This window comes from Aquila chrysaetos, chromosome 26 (genome assembly GCF_900496995.4).
Source record: "Aquila chrysaetos chrysaetos chromosome 26, bAquChr1.4, whole genome shotgun sequence".
In the NCBI taxonomy this organism is placed as follows: Eukaryota; Metazoa; Chordata; class Aves; order Accipitriformes; family Accipitridae; genus Aquila; species Aquila chrysaetos.
The window spans coordinates 1,254,442-1,274,056 of record NC_044029.1 but is presented as its reverse complement, the minus strand read 5'-3'; the positions used below and the strand labels follow the sequence as shown (position 1 = coordinate 1,274,056).

At 48.1% G+C, this 19,615-nt stretch overlaps 1 protein-coding gene across 1 annotated transcript; it reads left to right on the top strand.

The window, feature by feature from the left end:
- Positions 1–35: 35 nt before the first annotated feature.
- On the top strand, positions 36–18,683 carry ERP27 (endoplasmic reticulum protein 27). The gene is made up of 8 exons (XM_041120419.1): positions 36–54; positions 320–457; positions 672–772; positions 3,386–3,523; positions 6,977–7,090; positions 10,075–10,200; positions 17,227–17,424; positions 18,157–18,683. The coding sequence occupies exons 1-8, from the start codon at positions 36–38 to the stop codon at positions 18,199–18,201; spliced, it is 879 nt and encodes a 292-aa protein (XP_040976353.1). The 3' UTR covers positions 18,202–18,683.
- The last annotated feature ends 932 nt before the right edge of the window (positions 18,684–19,615 follow it).

Here is a 19,615-nt window from a genome sequence, read left to right as displayed (position 1 = left end):
TGAATCCTTCCTTGAATCCCAAAGTCTGGCCCGCGATGGGGGTAGACGCCAGGGGTAGACAGCCCCCACCTCTCATCCCAGGTGGCAACTGAACGAGCCCCGGGAGCTATAACATGGCCTTCTCACGTTTAACGCTTACGCACCAGTGTCGGCGAGGGTCTGCGGGGCTGGTGCCCGCGCAGCAGAGAGGGGTTCTCTCCCACCCGGGCGGTTCTCTCGGGAGCTGAAGGCTTCGCCCTGGGCCAGCTGCTCCCTTCCCACCGCCCCAGGAGCGGCCGCGGGCCCCCGCCAAGGCTGACGTGTCTCTTGCCGCGGAGAGGACCGGAGCAGGGCGGCACGGCGAGGAGAGGGCAAGCTGGTACCATGGGCGCCTCCGTCCTCCCGTGCCTCTTCGCCATCCTGCTGGCCGGGGGGTCCCCAGCAGGTTGTGCTGGAGACGGCAGCCCCGCGCCCCACGGTGAGTGAGCTTTCCTCCTGGCTCGGGGGAAGGCTGGGTCTGCCGCGGGGAGTCCTCCTGAGCCAGGGTGTGCTGCACAAGCGTTGTGTCGAGCTTGCAGGAGGCATGTGTGGGTGAGCTCGTAAGGGGTGGGATGCTTGCGTGCGTGTCGGGGGGAGCCTCTTTGGGCTGCGCTTTGTGCACCCTCTGTCCGACCCTGACCTCTCCTCTCCAGGCGCAGCCGGCACCGCAGAGAAACCTATCCTGTTGAACAGCATCGTGGACGCCGAAGCCTTCATCAGCGGTGCAGAGGTGGCGGTCGTTGGATTCTTCCAGGTGTGTTGGCAGAACCTCCCCTCCGCCAGCTGTGAGCCCTATCCCACCCTGACGAGAGCGTGGGGCTGGAAGTGGTGTAAGCACTTCCCAAAGGCAGCTCCTGTCCCCAGAGGTGCAGGGGCTGTGACAGGCCACAGAGAGAACACGGGGAATTTGGTCCGTGTGCGGAAAGGGAGATGGAGGGAGGTTGTAGGAGCCCTGGAGCAGGAGAAAGGGAAATGCTGCAGGGGAAGCAAAACAGGAATGTGGGTGGCAGAGAAACAGCGTTGGTGAGGGATGAGTGGGAACGTCAGTTGTTTGCTTTAGGCAGCAAAGACAGAGCAAGGCACTGCCTGCGTGACGGGGCCGAGGAAGCCGTGTCTCAGGGAGCAGTGCTGGTGTCGGTCCTCTGAAGTCCAAGGGGGTTTGGGCTCAAGCTGCAGCCTCCTCCCAGGGAGGGTGTAGGCATGGTCTCTCTGTCTCGCTGCTTTGTTCCCCAGAGTTGATGCCCTTGAGATCTCTGCCTCTCTGTGTCTAAATTCAATTGAATTCAAAGGTGAGTGATGGGTATGCGCCCCTTGCCCCCAAAATGGCATGAATATTTTTCCTTAGGAAACAAGATAAAAATATTTATTGAGCAGGAGCACCATAAAACAGAGGGCTCTTTGACAGGATCCTCATTACTTTTAAGGCCCCCAAGTTACACCTTTTTCCCCCTCTTCTTTGAGCTCTCCCCTGGGCTTCTGCTGCCCACACACTGCCTTGTGGCTTCTGTCAGAGAAGACTTCACCCTTTGAAAAACAACTCCTTTCTGCAAGCTCCTTCCTCTTTCTGCCCGATGCCCGGGGCTGGAGCGCAGCCTAGGGAGGTCCTCATGCCCTTGGGATAGGGCAAGGGCATCTCGCAGCCCACGGCAGAGCGAGGACCGACGGTGGGGCAGCAGGAGCTGCGTGAGCGCTGGAGGCTGATGCCCCGGGAGCCACGCTAAGCCCGGATCACAGAGCACCAGCTGCTCCGCCTTTGGTGCCTGCAGGCGTTCGGAGCTCCCGGAGGGTTGCTTTTGCAGAGCTACAGTCCTGCAAACCAGCGAGGCAATCTGCACGCGCAGAACGAAAGTGTTGAGACACCTCCTTCCCCCAGAGCAGCTGGCTGGGCTTGCGGCCGCGCCGTACCCGGGGGCACAGAGCCTCCCCACCGGCTACGGCGAAGCGGCGCGGGGGGCATGACCGCCGCCGTCTTGGGCCACCGCGGCCTCCCTCCCGCTGCAGGATTTCATTCATCAGTCAGACGGGAGGCCGCTGCCATGCGGCCCCGGCTGCCAGGAGCACGAGGCAGCAGCCAGCGTCGTGTCCGGCGTTCAGTGCCTGAAGCACGACAGGGCTGCGCTTAAACGGTAGATAAAGACGTATGTGTGCCATGAGGGCTTGTCGTGGCCCTCTGCCTGAGAGTATATTCATCCAAATAATGTCCATGTTCTCCGTTCGCCCTAAATTATTCCTCCGCTGCAGCCTTTCAATTCACTGCGGTACGCGGCTCGGCAAGTTCCCCGTATAATGAGCGCGGCCTCCCTGGCTGGGAGCAGCATGCCATGATGGAAAAACAGCACGCTGCTCCAGAAACCCTGCGTGTCTGCAAGAAAGGGTCATGCTTGGCCTGATTAAACCCCAGTTTTCCCAGGAATGCTCCGAAACTCAGTGAGGTTATTCCCACCCCAGGCTTTAGCACTCTCTCCAGAGCCATGTGGATGCGCTGGCATTTCCAAAACAGGTCACGAAGAGTTGTTTTTCTTTTGAATGAAGAAAGAATTTTGTTTTCCATTCTCTCTGGGCTCGCAAACAGCTGAGCTGAAGGTTGAAACTAGAAAGAAAAACAAACCAATTTCCAAGCAGAGACTGCGTCTCGAGAATTTAAATCCAAAAAGTAGAAGTATCAAAAATACATCACTCAAAAGAAAAGTCGGGAATGGGACTAGCAAGGGAGGCTTTAATATGGGCTAAGGCTGTAGCTAATGCTCTCACTGCAAGAAGGAGAACGGACCTCAAGTCACGGAGAAATTGCACATTTCTGTCCTTCCATGTGTCTGCATTAGCTACTTTTTAAAGGGTATGTCCAAGGCACCTTTTTAAAAGGAACCAGGGCACTGCGAATGCAAGGTGTTCAACAATTGTAACCCCCTGACTCTAGAATCACCGTTACCTTAAAAACTGTATTTTTTATGTATTTATTTTATACAGACACACGTGTGTGTGTATTTGGGCGTGCTCCATCCAGGTTCTGGGTTTCTCCCCCCCCCTTTCTGAGAGCTCTAGGCCTTCTTTTGCGGGGGGATCTCTGCAGCATCCCAGCCCCGCAGGCAAGGTGACAACGGGAGAAAAAGACGCTCCCCCCGGCACCCCGCCGCCCTGTCCCGTTTTTTCGGCTGCCCCCCGTCCCGGTCCCGTCCCTCTCCCCCCTCCCCAACCGCGGCGGGGGGGGGGGGGGGGGGCGCGGAGCGGAGCGGGGCCGGCGGCGGCCGCTAGGTGTCGCCCTCGCGCCACGGCCGGGCGGGGCCTGTGCGTGCGCGCGCGCTGCTCCTCACAGCCGCCCTTCCTCCCCCCCCCTCCTCCTCCTCCCCCCCCTCCTCTCTCTCCACAGGAGCCGCGGAGCCCCGCAGCGTCCCAGTTTGAGCGGGCGGCCGGCCGGATCGCGGAGGTTCCCTTCGGCCTCAGCACCAGCCCCGCCGTCCTGTCCCGCTACGGCGTGGCGGCGGACACCCTCACGCTCTTCCGTAGGGTGCGTGGGCCCGGCGGGGCGGGGGGGGGGCCGTAGCTACCGTGGCCGGAGGAGCAGCTCCCTCCCGGGGAAACCGGCTGCCGCGCAGGGAGGTTGGATCTGCCAGAGGAAGGCTGTGGGTTCGGGAGTCGGCCTGCCCGCTGGTTTGGGTGGGAGAGGCTCTAGGGCAAGGGCCTGAAAACTGCCTGCGGTCAAGGGCAGGAGAAGCGGCATCTCCGGGTGGTGGTGATGGAGAGGGAGGTTAAAGCTGGGCACTTCACCTCAGAGCGAGCCAAAAAAAAAGAAAAATAGGCTGGTTGGTGAGAGTCGCTCCGCCTGCCCACCTAAAAGCACGTTTGTAGAGCTTCCCGCCCCAAAGAGGTCTTTCGCTTTTCACTTGCCCATCACTGAGACGTGCAACATTTATTACACCTGACGAGATTCTCCATTTTAAGTGTTTGCCCTATGGATCTGGTCCAGCACCCAGAGCTTTGCACAGAACAGTGTCTGTGTCTCTGAGTGACCTGCCTGGAGCTCAGTGTTACTTGGATGGGGTTTCTGTGGTTTTGGAAAGGCTACCGAGACACACAAAAAGCACCTAGAGGCTGTGTTACAACAGATAAATGCAGCAGGCTAGATATCGAATCCTGCCAGGTGTCACTTCAGGCAGGCAAGGCCATCTCCCTGGGTGCACAACTTTTCCGTCGTGACCAAAAGCAGATCCAGACTGGGTCTCTGCAGTTACGGGTGCTCCGCCACCAAAAGAAATCCCAAACGCTCTCTTCTGTCTCCTACACTGTGGTTTGCAGAGCTATCCCCTAAATACACTTTGGGCATGGGCCCATTAAGAATGTTACTTTGCAGTTTCTTAGGGATGGATGCTGTGCAAAGTCAAATCTTTGTTGACTCCAGCTGTAAGTGCTGGTGCCTCACTGAATTTGAAGCTATGTTTGCTGAAATTTAAGGAGGCAATACTGCGAAGGGCCGTGTACTCGCTTCAAGAGTACCAACAAAAGCTAAGAGCAAGTATTCTAGTTATATCCATTGCCTTGTGTTGCCCCTTCTCACACAAGTGTGGCACTTGAAAACTGGAGAGTGAGGTGTATCTGAGGAGGAGAGGGGCCCTAGGTAGCACAAGATGTCCTAAAAGCCCGCGAAGTGTTGTGTCATCACAGCTCTAAGCGCATGGGGGAGTGGGGGTGGACAGGACACAGGGACACGCTACGTGTACTAGGGAAACTAAATGTGGCAGCTTGCCCAAGGTCTAGACCCAGGTTGTACAAAGATTGGACAAAGCCAGTTTGTTCCCCTTTCTTTCTCATTATTTCCTGCACGGTGTTTACCACTGGCATAATCCAAATAACTCAAAGAGAATGATCTAAGAGTGAGCAATAGGTAGGCAGGTCCTTTTATTTAACCTTTTATTTGCTATGTGCACATGTTGCAATTTGAAGCAACACCCATCTCAGTTTTGGTTCTTAGTCATGGTGGTTTTCTTCCAAAAATACTGAAATTTTCCTTTGTTTTTGTGCTGTTGCAGATAGCAAGGATGACTGCATTGAGAGGGTATTTGATAAAAGAAAGTGTCTGGATTGTTGGAATTTGGATTGTATTGAATATTCTTTGTTCACTGTCCAGTTTTTGCAGCTGAACTCTTGTTTAATAGGAAAAAAAAACCAACCAAGAAAGTAATATGCTAGTCAGGTTCAAATGTGGTTGTCAATTCGCTCATCTAATTGTCAGTGTTTCTTAAGTTATTCAGACACATTATTTTTCCTTTTATTCTGTGCTGAATACTGTGTAGGAGTAAGGGGTCAGAGATAAAAAGGAAAAGAAAAAAGAAAAGAGACAAGAACTTGGAATCAAATACTCATTTGAAGAATACGAAGATGCGTGACCAGGATAGCAGTGAATCAGAGGCATAAACTCATTTTTTCTTTGCTTTTGCAGAGTATGAAACACTTTCAATGCTTAGAAGTTTAAACCATAATTACAGTAGTAGGAGGGGCTGCTGTCAGCTGGTGACTTCTTTGCATATAGTGGAGGAAAACTGATTTATTCTAGTGAGGAATCTGGCCTGATAGACCTAAAAAGAACATAATTAACAGATGCTAACAAGCTAATTATATGAAGTGATAAAGACATTTTGACTAGAGCTTCAACTATTAGATGCAGGCTATTTTCCAGCCTTATTTTCTTAAAATCGTAAATGTTGAACGCAGATTCAAGATGTTATTATCCCAAAATGGAAATCAGGTGTTTCCAGAAGCCCATGAAAGCCAGGAGAACACTATCTTGGGAGTCCAGGGTGCTTTAGATTGGTTCCCAAGGTCTGTCTGATCTCCGGTGTTGCACTGGCCTGATCTCATTTACTTGAGTAGAGCTGTCCTTTCATTTTATGCAGGAGCAAATCTGTGAGAGGAATTGGGCCACACAGTCTGAAAAGCATCAGTTTGGGTTGCCAGACAGGGCACTGTGCCCCGCTACCAGATCAAAGACCTTGCCAATGACCACAGAACAGCAAAAAGGGCTTTAGATGTCTGCACACCACTGGAAAAAACTAACACAAGCACTTTCAGAGGTTGTACAGATGCAGGGAATAAAATCTGGGCCGTGCATGTGGACCTTTCCTCAGCCCCAAGAACCTCATTCAACATGGGTATCAAAGGCCTTCAAATCCCAAACTTTGAACCTATTGCATGTCAGAGCCCAGCGTCCCCATGGCTCAACTCAGTCACGTCCTGCGGTGCTACTGCACAGCAACTCTTCAGGTGGTTTAGCTGTCGTTCAGTGATTGCCTGCTTTTTTTAATGTTTACCAGGTCATGAAAACCTCAATAAAATCACATTGTTTGCATGGGGCAGTGAAGTGTGGGGAGATGTGTAGCAGGATGAATTTTCCTCTAAAGCTAAAATGTGCTGTTCTCAATATTATTTTTTTTTTCTGCTGTACTGGAAAAAAAATAATCCTCTTTTTATTGGAGAGATTTCCTACTTGCACAACGTTTCCAGGAAATCCATACGAGCCCATGCCAAAGTTTATTACTTGTAGAAGTAAAAGAATAAGCAGATGAAGATTTTAAAAGGGGATATAAAGCCAAAATCGATGTGAGGAGTTAGGCTATTTAATGATCTCTCCCCACAAGGCCTAGAATTATCAGCTAATCCTCTCTTTCTCCAGTGCATCAGGAGCTGATACCGTAGGGATGTCTGGAGTCCTCAGTGATTTCTGTTATGCCATGAGTGTGCTGTGTCACTGGGAGACTGAAGGAGGGTGGAAGATGATTGTCGCAAAGTGCAGGCTGGTCTCTGTAGGTTCTGGACCTCCAGAAGTGGGGATTACGTGGTGGGGGGAGAGAGGATGGTGGTGTCCCAGGGGATGGGTGTCTCTGTGAGGGAGTGCCATCAGTGCCCCTGGAACGGGTGCTGAGAGGAGAGGACAGCTGTGACTGTAGGTTTCTTTGCATGTCTTCAGGTAGACAATGACCGGAGGGATCTGGATATGAACAGCAAAGATGTTGATGCCGAGAAGATGACTCGTTTCATTCGGATGAACGAGCTCCGCCTGGTGACAGAGTACAACCCTGTGGTAATTATCAGCTCCCCACAGCCCTCACCCTGGCACCTGGCCTGCTCATGGGCATCCTCTGGCCCAAGAGTTGGCATACCCAGACGTGTGCGGGGGTTGCAGCAACAGTGTGGATGGGGTTGGGGAAGCCACGCAGCTCTTCACTGCTAATCCATACGGGGGCTGGAAGCAGATGCTGTGCTGGTGCGTGCAAGTGGGGTGGGGGGAGTAAGGGAGGCATGGCGATTCCTTTAGCTTTCCAGTAAATTTGGGGTGTTGGTGGGAGAGAGCTCCATTTCTTACCACTCCTGCTGGCTGTGCTGCCTCCTCCCATGGGCATTTGCCATGTTGTGCCATGCCTGTAGACCCTGCTCAGCTAGGATCCCCTCTCTTTGGCTGAGAAGCCTTGAGAAACATGGAAACTCGAGTGACCTACTCCCAGAAGGCAGGCTTTTCTTCATCACCCAACACATAGGGCTTGACATAAGCCTGGCTATTTGAAAGCATATTCAAGAGCTGTCTGGAAACCTCCCAAGCAAAATTTTTCCCATCCCCTCTATCCCTTACTCCAGAATTCATCAGTTCAACACCCCCCCCCCCCCCCCCCCCCCATACATAGGATGCTTCCATGTTGGCCACCTTCATTAGCTCACCCCTCTGACTGGCAGTGGCAGGGTCCCAGTGCTCCTCCCTGCTATAGAGAGTGATCAAGGATTTAGGCTGCTCTGAAATCTCAGCAGTTCACTGGGCTTATTGCTGTGGAGTCAATAGGTCTTAAAAGCCCCGATGGCCGCAAGGCTGAGACTTTGTCATTGCCGATGGGGTCTTTTGTGGACTTCTGGATAGCTACAACAGTGCTGACCAGGCTCGATTTAATCAAAGGAGAATGACCCAACCTGTTTCAAAGCTATACATTTTCAAGCTGATGCCAAGTATCAGCTAAGAGGGCTGACACATTTCCCAGTTCAGGTGCAGGCCACCAGTAGAGAGAGCATTTTGTTTTGGAAATGTAACATTTTGTTTCCAGAATGAAATATAGTATAAGTTCTGGTTTTTTGGTTTAAAAAAAAAAAAAAAAGGAAAAAAGTGGATTTGTTTTTCAACTTGATAAGGGATGTGAAAAATGCATTTCAAAATCACAGAATATTTCTGGGGACAGAAAAGCTATATCCTTCCCCACTGTCCTCACAGCCGTTTGAGATCACCGAAGTCACATCACCGGAGATGTTCTTGTTATCTTTATAATCATCCAGGCCTTCTGAACTCTTGGAGCCTACACTGCATCTTTTGGCAATTGATTAGGTCATGGCTTGTTCTTCATGCAATCATGGCTCTTTCTTCATGTGTTTCTGCTGATCCTTTGGGCTCTCGCTCCTGTTCGGCACCCAGGCTGTCTCCCTGACCAAGAAGTCCTGAGCTGTTCAGCAGGTCCCCTCCACCCTGACTGGCAGTACACATGTTGTTCCAGTTTTTTTCCAGACACTGGAGTCCTATCAAGGTGCTGCAGTTAACAGTGCCTCCTGCAGTCTCCAGCCCAAAGCCCTCCCAGCTCCACTAATGTAGCTTGGTTTTTCATAAATATTTATTCCCAGCGCATATGCTGTTTACATCTATGCTGCTGGTCAGCAGAGGCTGGGGTCATGCGGATCACACCGAGTGCTGCCAAGAGTTTCTCTCCCCATCCTGGGGCCCTTACTGTTTCTCCCACATACTTTAGGCATTTTTAGGCAATGATTACCTTGTGGGCTTTCCAGGAGAGTCAGATGTGACCCAGCCATGCTGATGAGCTCTGCGGATCACTCTTGCACAAGGTTGCGTGGACAGGCACGCCTTTGTGTGGAGCTGCTGGAGGAACTGCTGCTCCAGCCCTGCCTGCTCTCAGCCCAGCCTTATCATGGCCCTTGGTGCTGGCTGGCTTCACCCTCACCTTCAGCCCCGTCCTCTCCCATGAGGTCTTCTAATGCTCTCCAGCCTTGGTTTGCATCCCCTCTACTCTCCCCTGCCCCATCCGCACACCACCAGAGAAGCAAAGGGATGCAAAATGTCTGATAAACATTAGGCTAATGGCAGAGTCCTGGCTGCCAAAAACTAGATGCTTTGCAGTGCATGGCCCTTGCTGGCATGCACTCCCCGACCCCTTCCTTATTACTCCTGGAGCGTGTGGAAACTTTCTTCTCCGGCTGGCAGGGAGCTGCATGGTCTGTGCCTCCGTGGTTTTGGTGGTACAGGGGAGGCAGCAGGTCTGGCCCAGCTGCTGTTTAGTTTGAGGGAGAGGCTGCAGGAAGCGGGTGGAAGGAGAAGCGAGATGACGAGTGAGTGAGTGAGTGAGTGCCTGGAGATGGTGCAGCGGCTTCTTGGGCAGCGCCAGACCTGTCTCCTCACAGAGGGCCAGTGTGTGCTGACTGCTTGGCCCTTGCCCAGGGGACGAGGGACAGCCGGCTCCAGGTCTTCTCCCAGTGTGGGACTGCAATTTTAACCCTCAGCACTCTGGAATGCCCAGGCCCGGGGGTTGCTGAAACTCTGGACTCATCCCCATCCTGTGCACAGCTTAACCCTAAAGAAAGGAAATAAGGGGAGACACCAACCCTGACACCACAAATCATTCCCGCTTTCTTGCTCCCATTTCAGCCAAGTGCTGGACCTCAGTGATTCAGGGCACCCTGATGTTCAGTGTTTGCTGGACTTCCCTCTCCACTTCCTTGCCCCTCTAGACTTCAGCTTGCTGTATCCAGGCAGTTCCCCTGCCTAGTCACTGACTATCCTGAGGGCCAGGGATGAGCCCTTGTGGTCTTCAGACCCTCATCTCGGGAATAAGCAAAGCCAGGAGGTTAAGCGCTTCCACAAAGAACCCAGATTGGATCCCTCCTCCTTTAAAGAAAGCTGTCCTGTTTGCGAAGCTGATTTGCAAAGAAATCTTAGCTGAGACATGAGGATTGATTCCTTCTGGCAGTGCATCCAATGCAGATTGAATGTTCTCAATCTCCTTGTCTGTGTGTGTTTTGCAGACAGCAATAGGTGTGATGCAGAGTTCACTCCAGCTTCACCTCCTCCTGATCACAGACAAGATGTCCCCAAGGCACCCCGAGCGAATGCGCAGATATCGGGCGGCAGCGGAGCTCTTCAAGGGGAAGGTAAGTCCAAACAGAGAGGAAAGGGAGCCGTTAGGGAGAAAAAAGGGAGAACAGTGATTGCTTCCGTGGATGGGGAGGGCATAATCTCCTTCTCTGTGCATTAGGGGAGCAAAAGCCAAGTGGCAGAAAAAGAGGATTAGCTGGGTAATTAAGTGGAGGGGTTGGATCTGTTCACCTTTTGCCATTTTGCCTCTTTGTGGGGAAAATATCCTCTGTATCCTACTCCTGTACTCCCTCAGTGGGACATTATGTACTTCCTTGCCTCTGGTCCAGTTTTGTTCCCTTGCACTGGGAGAAGACAAACAGCTGCTGCACTTCAGTCTGGTGATGGTTGCATTCCACTGGTGTGAGAGGTGATGTTGTATGTACAGCCTGCAAGATGCCAAGGAGCATTATATAAGACAGCAATTAATGTTGCGGTGCTTCTTAACCCTTAGCCTTCTGGTTGGATCCTGGGGAAATAGCAATTTTAAAGGAGTTGCAAATGGGTTTGTCGGATTTCCCACACTAACGTGATGGGATAGATGGAGTCTTTCAGAGAAATTCCGCCTGGTTCCCACCCCTCTGTGGGCAGAGCTCCCCAGACAGTAAATCTTCTAATGGCTGATTCTCTGCCAGCAGCTGGATTACAGGGGAATTTGTGTCCAGGGAACAGAGGAAGGAACTGGCAAGCAGAGGAGGATTGGGAGCAACAGGAAGGCATTTGGGGCAAGGGAGAACAGCAGATGGGAGGGGGCAGAGGATCACAGCAGCAGAGAAGGCTAAGCTGAGAGGCAGTGGAAGAGATCTTCCTGGGAGAAGAGTGGAGCTGGAAGGAGTTGGGGTTTAAGAACATGAACATCGGCATGCATCTGTTTGTGGTACTGACGGGTCAGATTAAATTAATCAAGTATATCCTCATCTTCGAATGGAGGGGCCACCTCAGAACTGTGCACCCTCAGAAGTCCTGACGTTTGTTTATGGCAGGACTACTTTGGACCTTGCCATCTGTCCCACCCATCGGCAAGAGACCAGGCATAAACCAGCCATCAAAGTCAAAAGGTCTCTCGAAAAGTGTTTTGCTTCGATGAATACATAGTGATAAAAGAGAACTCATTTACCTGAAAAATTCCTACCGTCTCATGTGAGGTGTGTGCTATAACGACACCATTATCCCTGTTGTCCATAAGCAGCAGAGTCTGATACCAGGCTCTCCCCAGGCAGCTAATTCTTCTAACACAGTGCATTGCTGTTTAGCATCACTCTCCTTTGCTGATGTGACTGCAGGCAGTTTTCTCTTCATGTGACATGCCCAGATCTGAGCAAATGTGAGGAATACTTCACAAAACATTGGGTAAAATGTTGTACTGAAGTCCAGATAATTTATGAATTGCCAGCAAGCCAAATCTAATTTTTTTTTTAATTCATACAGGCAAGTTTCCCACCCAATCAGTATAGAAGTTTGCAAGAATATAATACAGAGATTAAATATGTGGGGATTTGACTAATTATTTCCACCTGACTGGAGTGGTACTGCAGGACATGTAGATGAAGGGACTTAGAGTCTAATAAGTTGTTTTTCCCAAAGGAGTGGCACTTGGAGGAGTAAATTGTGGTTTGAATTGCCCTCTTGCAAAGAAATAAGAGAGAGCTAGGATCCCGCTGTTTGGGTCTTAGATCTGGATACTAAGGAGTAAGCAGAGCAGTATGCCCACTTAGGTTTGTCTCCATTGCTCTGTCATGTAGAAAGACATGAATTAGTTTCAGTACCAGAAGCAGCCACTGCACAATACCATGGAAATCTCTGCTGGCTAATTTCCCTAGGTGGAATTATCTGTTGTCAGGACTACCAAGTTAACTCAGGTTTACTTCAAAACAAGTAAAGTATTGAGTAGATTTTGCCTTTTTGTGGCTTGCAGGTTGTCTGTGAATAAATGCAAGATTCTTGACTTGAATTTTATTCAGGATTACCAGTGAATAATTCATAGCCTGTGGCTGGTGGTGAAAGGCTTGTTTGTGCTGCGGGATTAGTGCTGTCACTGGTTTGAGCAAGGAATCATTGCTGTGCAGTGGAGAGGTGTTCAGGCTCCCTGTGAACATGTACCACGGCATCCAGCAGCACTGTACAGTGATTGCAGAGTGCCAGAACAGAGTGGGGAGACACGGCGTGTGTTGCAACTTCTCTACAAGCCAGTGCAGAAGACAAACAGAGCCTTGAGAGGGTTCCCAAGCAGGAGAAGGGGTACTGATCCTTTCACCCATCTCTGCTGCACTCTGAGGGAAGAGGAGTCCTTGTCATTGTCGTCGCCAGCTGGAGGGAGAAGAGAAACTTGTTGCTTGGATTGATGGAGTGATGAAGAGGAACTGCTGCTGCTGAGTGACTGACCCCAAAGAATGAAGACAGTTGTAGAATCATAGAATCATTGAGGTTGGAAGAGACCCTTAAGATCATTGAGTTCAACTATTAATGGATCATGAGGAAGTGATTCACCTACCAGTTCCTGGGTTATGGTCCCTTCATCTCTGGTTTATGATCTTCTCATTTTTGCCTTAGAGGAAGCTGAGATTTTCGGCTGGAGGATCCCTGAGGCTGTATGGTGAGGACTGTTATTTGAAAACAGCCGGAACTGCACCCTGAGCAGCAGTGAGTGTCTGAAGGCAGTCTAGATTCCTCTAGACTTTATCGTGGAACCTGGGGGCTATAAAATGCTGGAAAGGAAAGTGCAAATGTTAGATGATGCTAAGCCAGCAAGAGCTGACAAGAATAAGAAGAAATATGGTACTTTTGTAGCAGACTTTGAGAAACAATTGTGGGTGGGTGACAGTGAACAGGCAGAGCTCAGAGCACTGCAGCTGCAGGACCGAATCCACCAGCCTTCTTGGAAGGATCCCACTGCAATCAAATATGTGCTTATTTGAGAAAGTACTGCCAAGAGTCCAGGCTTTCTACCGGAAATGAAATGTCAGGATTTGCATTGCTGAGCCAAATTAGCATAAGCATCTTCAGTTTTCTTTCCACAGTGTCAGAATATAACATAACAATTACATCTGGTGTACCTCATGGGTGTTTGCAAGAGTTTCAATAAGGTGATGTTGGGAATAACAAAAGCAGCTTTTGCTGCAACTGATATAACTGGTTTACGATGTCAAAATTATTTGGGTAGACATGTTTGCAAAGTCCCTTTTACTTTATATGTATGCCCATTTAGAACTGGGTTCTCAGAAACTCCTGAGAGTCCTTCAGGTGTTCTTCCATGGAAACGAAAGGACAGTGCCCTTTCTCTTGCAGAGAGTCATTCATAGACTTTTTATTTTTCTTGTCAGGCATTGATGGCTCCAGAACTGAGAGAGATAATCTTTAGAGATGCCTCTTTTAGCCATAAATAGGGGAACCTGTAAATATGGATGGTCTATGTCACTTAACAGATATCTGCAGTAAAGTTGTTTTTATAGCTTGCTTTTTTTTTTAATTCATGATTGATGTTTTCATTTTGCTTTGATGTACTATGTAAGCTATGTATGAAATTACTCAAACTTCAGAATTTGATCTTTTTGCTTCTAAAATCTCCTCCAAGAATGAAAGTTGCAGCTCCGTGAAGTTCAAAGTCAAACACTGGATATGAGGCTTGATCATCCTTCCTGTTTGTCTTTGTTAGAGGAAAAACTAAGCAACATCAAATTGTTTTCTACTATTGCAGTACTTTTTTCAGTTAACTTTAATTCCTTGGGCAGTAACATCATTCCATATCTTAGTATTTACCAGGAACTCAATGTTCTAAAAGCACTGGGCTAGGAATCAAGTTGTCAAGACACCAAGACAGCACCAGTGTACAAAATTTTCTGAAAGAGACCTTATTGCAGGTGGCAGTGCACAGATAATACCATGTGTGGAGGGGAGAATTTGTGTCAGGACTTCCTCATCCATGCAGGAGATCCTTCACTGCCTGTAGCAGCAGACCTCTGAACACAGGCAGGAAGATGGCTACAAAATGAAACAATTTCATGGAAGTGGTTTCAGAAAGAAAAAAACAGCTATTGTACAGGATAGTATGAAATAGAAAATGAACTTTCTGTTTGGGATGGAACTACCTGGTTTCTAGCAGTGATGTGAGAGTTGGCATCATAAGTGGGATTTGTTTTGGTGAATTATAGCTTTGGTAAGTTATCTGAGCAAAGGCTTTAGGCTCTTTTCAGCGCTGGTGGAGAAGGACAGGCACGTCCTTCCTTCCCTTCTAAAATAGGTGGGATAAAGTTCCTGTCACTGTTCATTGTAGAGGTTACCCAGACGGCTGGCCGAGACAAGACTAAGATCTAGATGGCAGAAGTTAAGCAAGGTGAATCTTGTCTCATGGTCAGTATCATTTACCATGGTCACTGCTTTCATTCTTTATGATTAGGGCTGGCCAGGAATCTTTGAACAAAATAAATTCCTCATGAGAAAATGCCATTTCCACCAGGTGGCATCTTTCGTGGAAGTGTCCCCATTGAGAAACCTGCTTGGTTTCCAGCTGCTGAGGGGAGCAGGCTTCCAGTGCTTGTGGCCTCGGTACCAACAGACCTTACAGACTGCCTCGCAGGTGTGACTTTGAGGCCACACAGGCCTTGGCAGGACTCCTGGAGGACGTCCAGTGTAGGGTGCGTGGCCTGTCCTTTTGCTGAAGGAGGATTCATCCCACATCACAGCACCTACCAGGGATGTGTCATTCTAAAACGCATATGATAGGCATTAAGGTGTCTTCTTTCGAGCAATAGTGGACAAACACAATTGCCGTCTCTCCTGTATTTTTTGGAATATAAGAGGGGAAGGAAACTTTTGCTGTACTTTGGCACCCTATAACTCTGTGAGCCAAATGTGAGTCATTAGAGACATCCAAGTCAGGAACTGTGAATGATGATATCTTAGCCTTTCTAGCTGAGGGGCCAGTTGTTTGTGTGTTTTTGCTTTCTTCGATAAGGAAGAAGGTGTTTGGAGTTCTAAACCCCAACCTTTTTATTCTTATGTACAGCTTTTTTAGTTTTGGGATTTTTAACAAAGGCTGGAAGCTTGATAAAGTGAAGAATGTTGACTAACATTTATTTATATTACCATTTTAAAATGCTATTCATCTGTTTTAAAGGTGGAGGAGATTTTGTATAGAAAGTGACAGCATTTAACAACCTAGGTATTCTAAATGTTTTTTTTTTATTAACTTCTTGTTTAACATTTGATTAAAAAATTGTTGTTGTCTAGTGGATTTTTCACAGAGAAAAACAAAAGCTGGTGAATGAACTGGTGAAAATGTGATACCATTTCCTGTACCAACCCTCTGAAAGTGCTTCCCTCCAACACCAGCCTCTGTTTCCAGCTTGCCAGTTGGAAGGAGAGCCCTAAAACATAAGCATTGCTGCTCCAGCTGAAAGCCTGTTAGATCAGGTCCTTAGACCTCTGACCCTTAGATTTGTAACCCTTCTCTAGCTTCGTGTTTTATCCTGCGAAAGGATGAATTTGGCACTCTAGGAGAAGTTCCCCCCAGCCTGTGTGCTCACTAGCTTGTTGCCCTTGGGGCACAGTTGACTTTTGGAAGAGACTGCAAGTGGTAAATATCACATATCCATTGAAAGTGTCGTTCCTGCTTCTGTATTGCAGTGATAAACTGCAGTTAAACCTTACACCAACCTAACTATCCCTCCTTCCCATAGGCTGTTGCCTAGGAAAATTTCCAGATGTATTTGGTTTTTTATAGAACATAAATTTAATAAAGTAAAGAATTTGAGATTTACCAAGTTTATTTTTAGAGAAGAAAAAAGTTGAGTGTTCCTGATTGAAAAGAAAGAAAAACATGAGTCACAGCCTGGGAACTGGGCACATCATCTTCACATTGCATTATTTTTCTTTTTTAAATTCTCTTTTTTCCTTGTGTAAGTTAAGTCATATCCATGTCTATAGGTACCTTGAAGATGCTAGGCCCAGTAGACTGCACAGGATAAAGAGAAGACAAAATGACACGTTAGCTGGATGTTTGTTTCATTGTCTTGGATATCACCTGCCAAGGGATTGCATTTAATCAGTCACTGATTAAATTGTTCAGTTGCTGTATTTACTTTCTCTTATAAAATTTATATGTAATGTTTGTGTTTAGTATTTACAGATAATTTAACAAAGATTTTTGAGATAGCTGTATATTTTATTGATAATCTTTCAGATTCCAAAATTTTAAATTTGTACCAATTCCTACTGCACCTGTAAGATCTCAGTTGAACTTTACTCTTAAAATAAAATCATGGAGTTGGTCACCAATTCTGATAAATCCATACTATTGAATCATCCCAGCAGAATCCTAATCCATATCTTGATCTTGCTCTTTAAGACTATTTGGGAGCCCAGAAAACTGTAGGTCATTCTCATCCCGGCTTATTCATTGTTGGGCTTCTCTCCCCAGGTCTGAACAACCCTCCGCTGAGCTGGGCTATATGGACATTAGTGTCTTGCCAACGACTCCTGTTTCTGAAATGATTGCATCTTCATTTCTATTCACTGCAGCTCACTTAAATACGTCCTTTGTGTTTGGTATTCTCATGTTCTTATCCTTGCAGGCTCCCGCTGCCCTATACTTCACTCCCACATTCTTGCAATTGAGTTTGATTTTCCACACAGCAAAACACCTTTTTACTCTGCCACTCTGGGTCTTGCATGGATGTAAGCATCTTATCCAAATAACATGCAAGTAGAGGAGTCAGCTTCTTTTACATGTGCCACTAAGATAAAAGACATCTTGTTTCCTCATCTATTAAGAGAATAGAAATGGAGACTGCCTTCCTGCCATACTGGAGATATATTGTTAAAGAAGGTGAAAGAAAACATTTTGTTTGGTAGTGTAAGTCTGGACTTGATAAAATACAGAAAAATGCACTGCATGAGGAGTTAGTGGCAGAGGAAATTGTTGTCCTAAGAGAGTCTACCTCTTTATAAAAATATCACTGTTAATCTTCCTATGATCACTGTCTGGGGATCTGTTCTTTCTCTCAGTCTCTGTTTTGCTCACGTTTCCTTTCCTATTTCCATCGCAGATTCTTTTTATCCTGGTAGACAGCAATTTGAAGAGCAATGAACAAACAGTGTCATTCTTCAAACTGAAGAAGTCCCAGCTGCCAGCTCTGGCTATATTCAACACACCAGATGAGAAGCAGGATGTGTTGACTCTGGATGAAGTCTCTGTTGAGCGTGTACAGGACTTCTGTAATCGTTTCTTACAAAGAATGCAGAAGGTAAAGGGAGTCTCCTGTACAGTCTACAGGAAGCTGGGATCTTGTAGGATGATGCTGTTGCTCACAAGGCTCTTGAAGAAAATGACTTCAGTTCCTTGAACTCCCCCCCACTCCTGCCACCTCCTCTTTCATTTTCATTTGCACCTGAATATCAGAAAAGCATTAGACCTAGAGCAGAGCAGAGATAGATGTCTTTGCAGAGCCTGTTTCTTCATTGACCTCTACCTTCTAGTCTACAGCAAGAAGACTTCACTGACCTCTGCAACTGTATGAAGGTCTCAGCAAAGCATCTATGTTCTGGGAACAGCAGCTGGGGAGACAGAGTGAAGGGTGCTTTTGAACACTGAGAATGGGGGTGGTGGCTGGCAGCCCATAGGAGAGGATCAGAGAGACAGTGGCATGGATAGGCAGGAAATCTATCAAGAAGGCCACAGAACAGAGTGCACAGACTAGTATACCAGTCAGGACTCTACCAGAGGTCTCTGCTGGGAGAGGGACAATTTAACCTCCCTGTTCATTCAGTGTTAAGAGTACTCTCTTTGTCAAAGCTCATCTTCCTATAGCACAGAGGCTTTGTGTGTCAGGAGCCTGTGTTGTGCAATTGAAATGGGATAGGCAGAGCAGTGGCACAGACAGCAGAGGGAGGCGTTTAAGTTGGTTTGTTTCCTTTTATCACTATGCTAAGAAACTGAGCAACATCAAAACTGATTTCATGCCTCTAATGTGTTTTAGAAAGAAGATGAACCTGAAGAGAAGACCCTCAATGAGGAGCTCTGATTCTTTGTCAGACGACAGGATGACTCTGCCCAGAGTCATCTGTTTCTGGTGTATGAAGAGTTCACTGAGCCCCGCAGCTCAGGAATTCCTGGGATAGTAAGATTAAGGGGCCAAGTCAGTCACGGATTCCCATCTCCATGCTTTGTATGTATATGCTGTCTGTCCTCTCGAGGAATCTCTTCTCCCTTCTCATTTGCTGGCTCCAGCTCTCTTTTCTCAGTACTCCAGGAGCTCTGGTATTGCCCTACACTGTGTCTTTCCATGCCGCCTCTGTTGGAGCAAAGAGTGATATAGCAAAATGGCAATATCAGAGATAAAGCTTGTAGTTCCCAGAGATCTGTTTCCTTCATTCTCTTTGCTTTTGGTGCCATGCTGGGATCCACTGTCAGCCTCTCCTGACACTATGAACAGATTGGTTGCTTGACGTCACATGAACTTTTCCATTTATTTTACTAAATAAAGCAGAAAGTGAATAGCCTGAATTTTTATGCAAATATGTGATTTCCCACTCCTCGTGTCTTTCACTTAAGGACAAAGCGTGTGTATTTCTGAGTAAGCAAGCTCAAAAATCTCCTTTCTCTGAATTTAACCAGGCTTGCAATGCCTAACCAGTCAGATTGGTTGCTAAGGATCATTCCCCTTGAAACTGGACCCATCATCAAGAGATATTTCCACCAGGATGAGAGATTTCTATGAAGGTTTGGGGTCACAATAGCACTGGGTAAAGCAGGTCTGAGCTGGTGCAGCAAAAACGAATGAGCCTAAGATGCAGATTGAGGCTAAGAGGAATGGGAGCTGTGGCAGAAGGGCAGTAGAAAGTTACATTGCAAGATAGGGGATATCTCCACATTGCATTAGAGGAAAAGGCTAATGTCTGTGTATTGACCTCAGACATCCCTCAGAGGTCCCAGTGCTGGCGTATGGGGGATGGAGACTTTGCAGGCGAGGTGTATGAGCCATCCCCGTTCTGCTGTACTACATGCATGCAGTAGGCTTGCCTCATACTTGGCTCAGCATCCTTTGGCATGAAGTATGGATGCTCCTGTCAAACAGTGACTTCATTGTCTCTCAGGGCTTGAGAGACTTGGCTTGGGAGAGGGAGCCTAGGAGGTGTAGAGCTGAGAGACCTCAGCCCTTTCTCAGAGATTAGCCCAAGGTGAAGAACTGGAAATAAAAAGAAGTTGTTCTTGTGAATGAGGCAAACGCAGATCCCCACCACAGAGGGAGAAGTCAGGAGCTGGAAGGGATGCAAAGTAACTGCCAGCCACCACGATGAGGGCCACGGTGGGGGGGCTCTCAGTACAATAGAGAGGCAGGTACCAGCCCTGCATTAGCTCTTGCCTCTTCCATGTGGATCAAGCTGATGTCTTTCATCTCCCCAAGGCTCTGTCTGCCATGCAGCTGGACTTACCTC

What these genes read in the sequence shown, in the direction of transcription:
- ERP27 (XM_041120419.1), top strand. An exon ending in CGGAGCTCTTCAAGGGGAAG is followed by an intron (nt 10,201 to 17,226) that starts GTAAGTCCAAAC and finishes TTTCCATCGCAG; the next exon opens with ATTCTTTTTATCCTGGTAGA. An exon ending in TCTTACAAAGAATGCAGAAG is followed by an intron (nt 17,425 to 18,156) that starts GTAAAGGGAGTC and finishes AATGTGTTTTAG; the next exon opens with AAAGAAGATGAACCTGAAGA.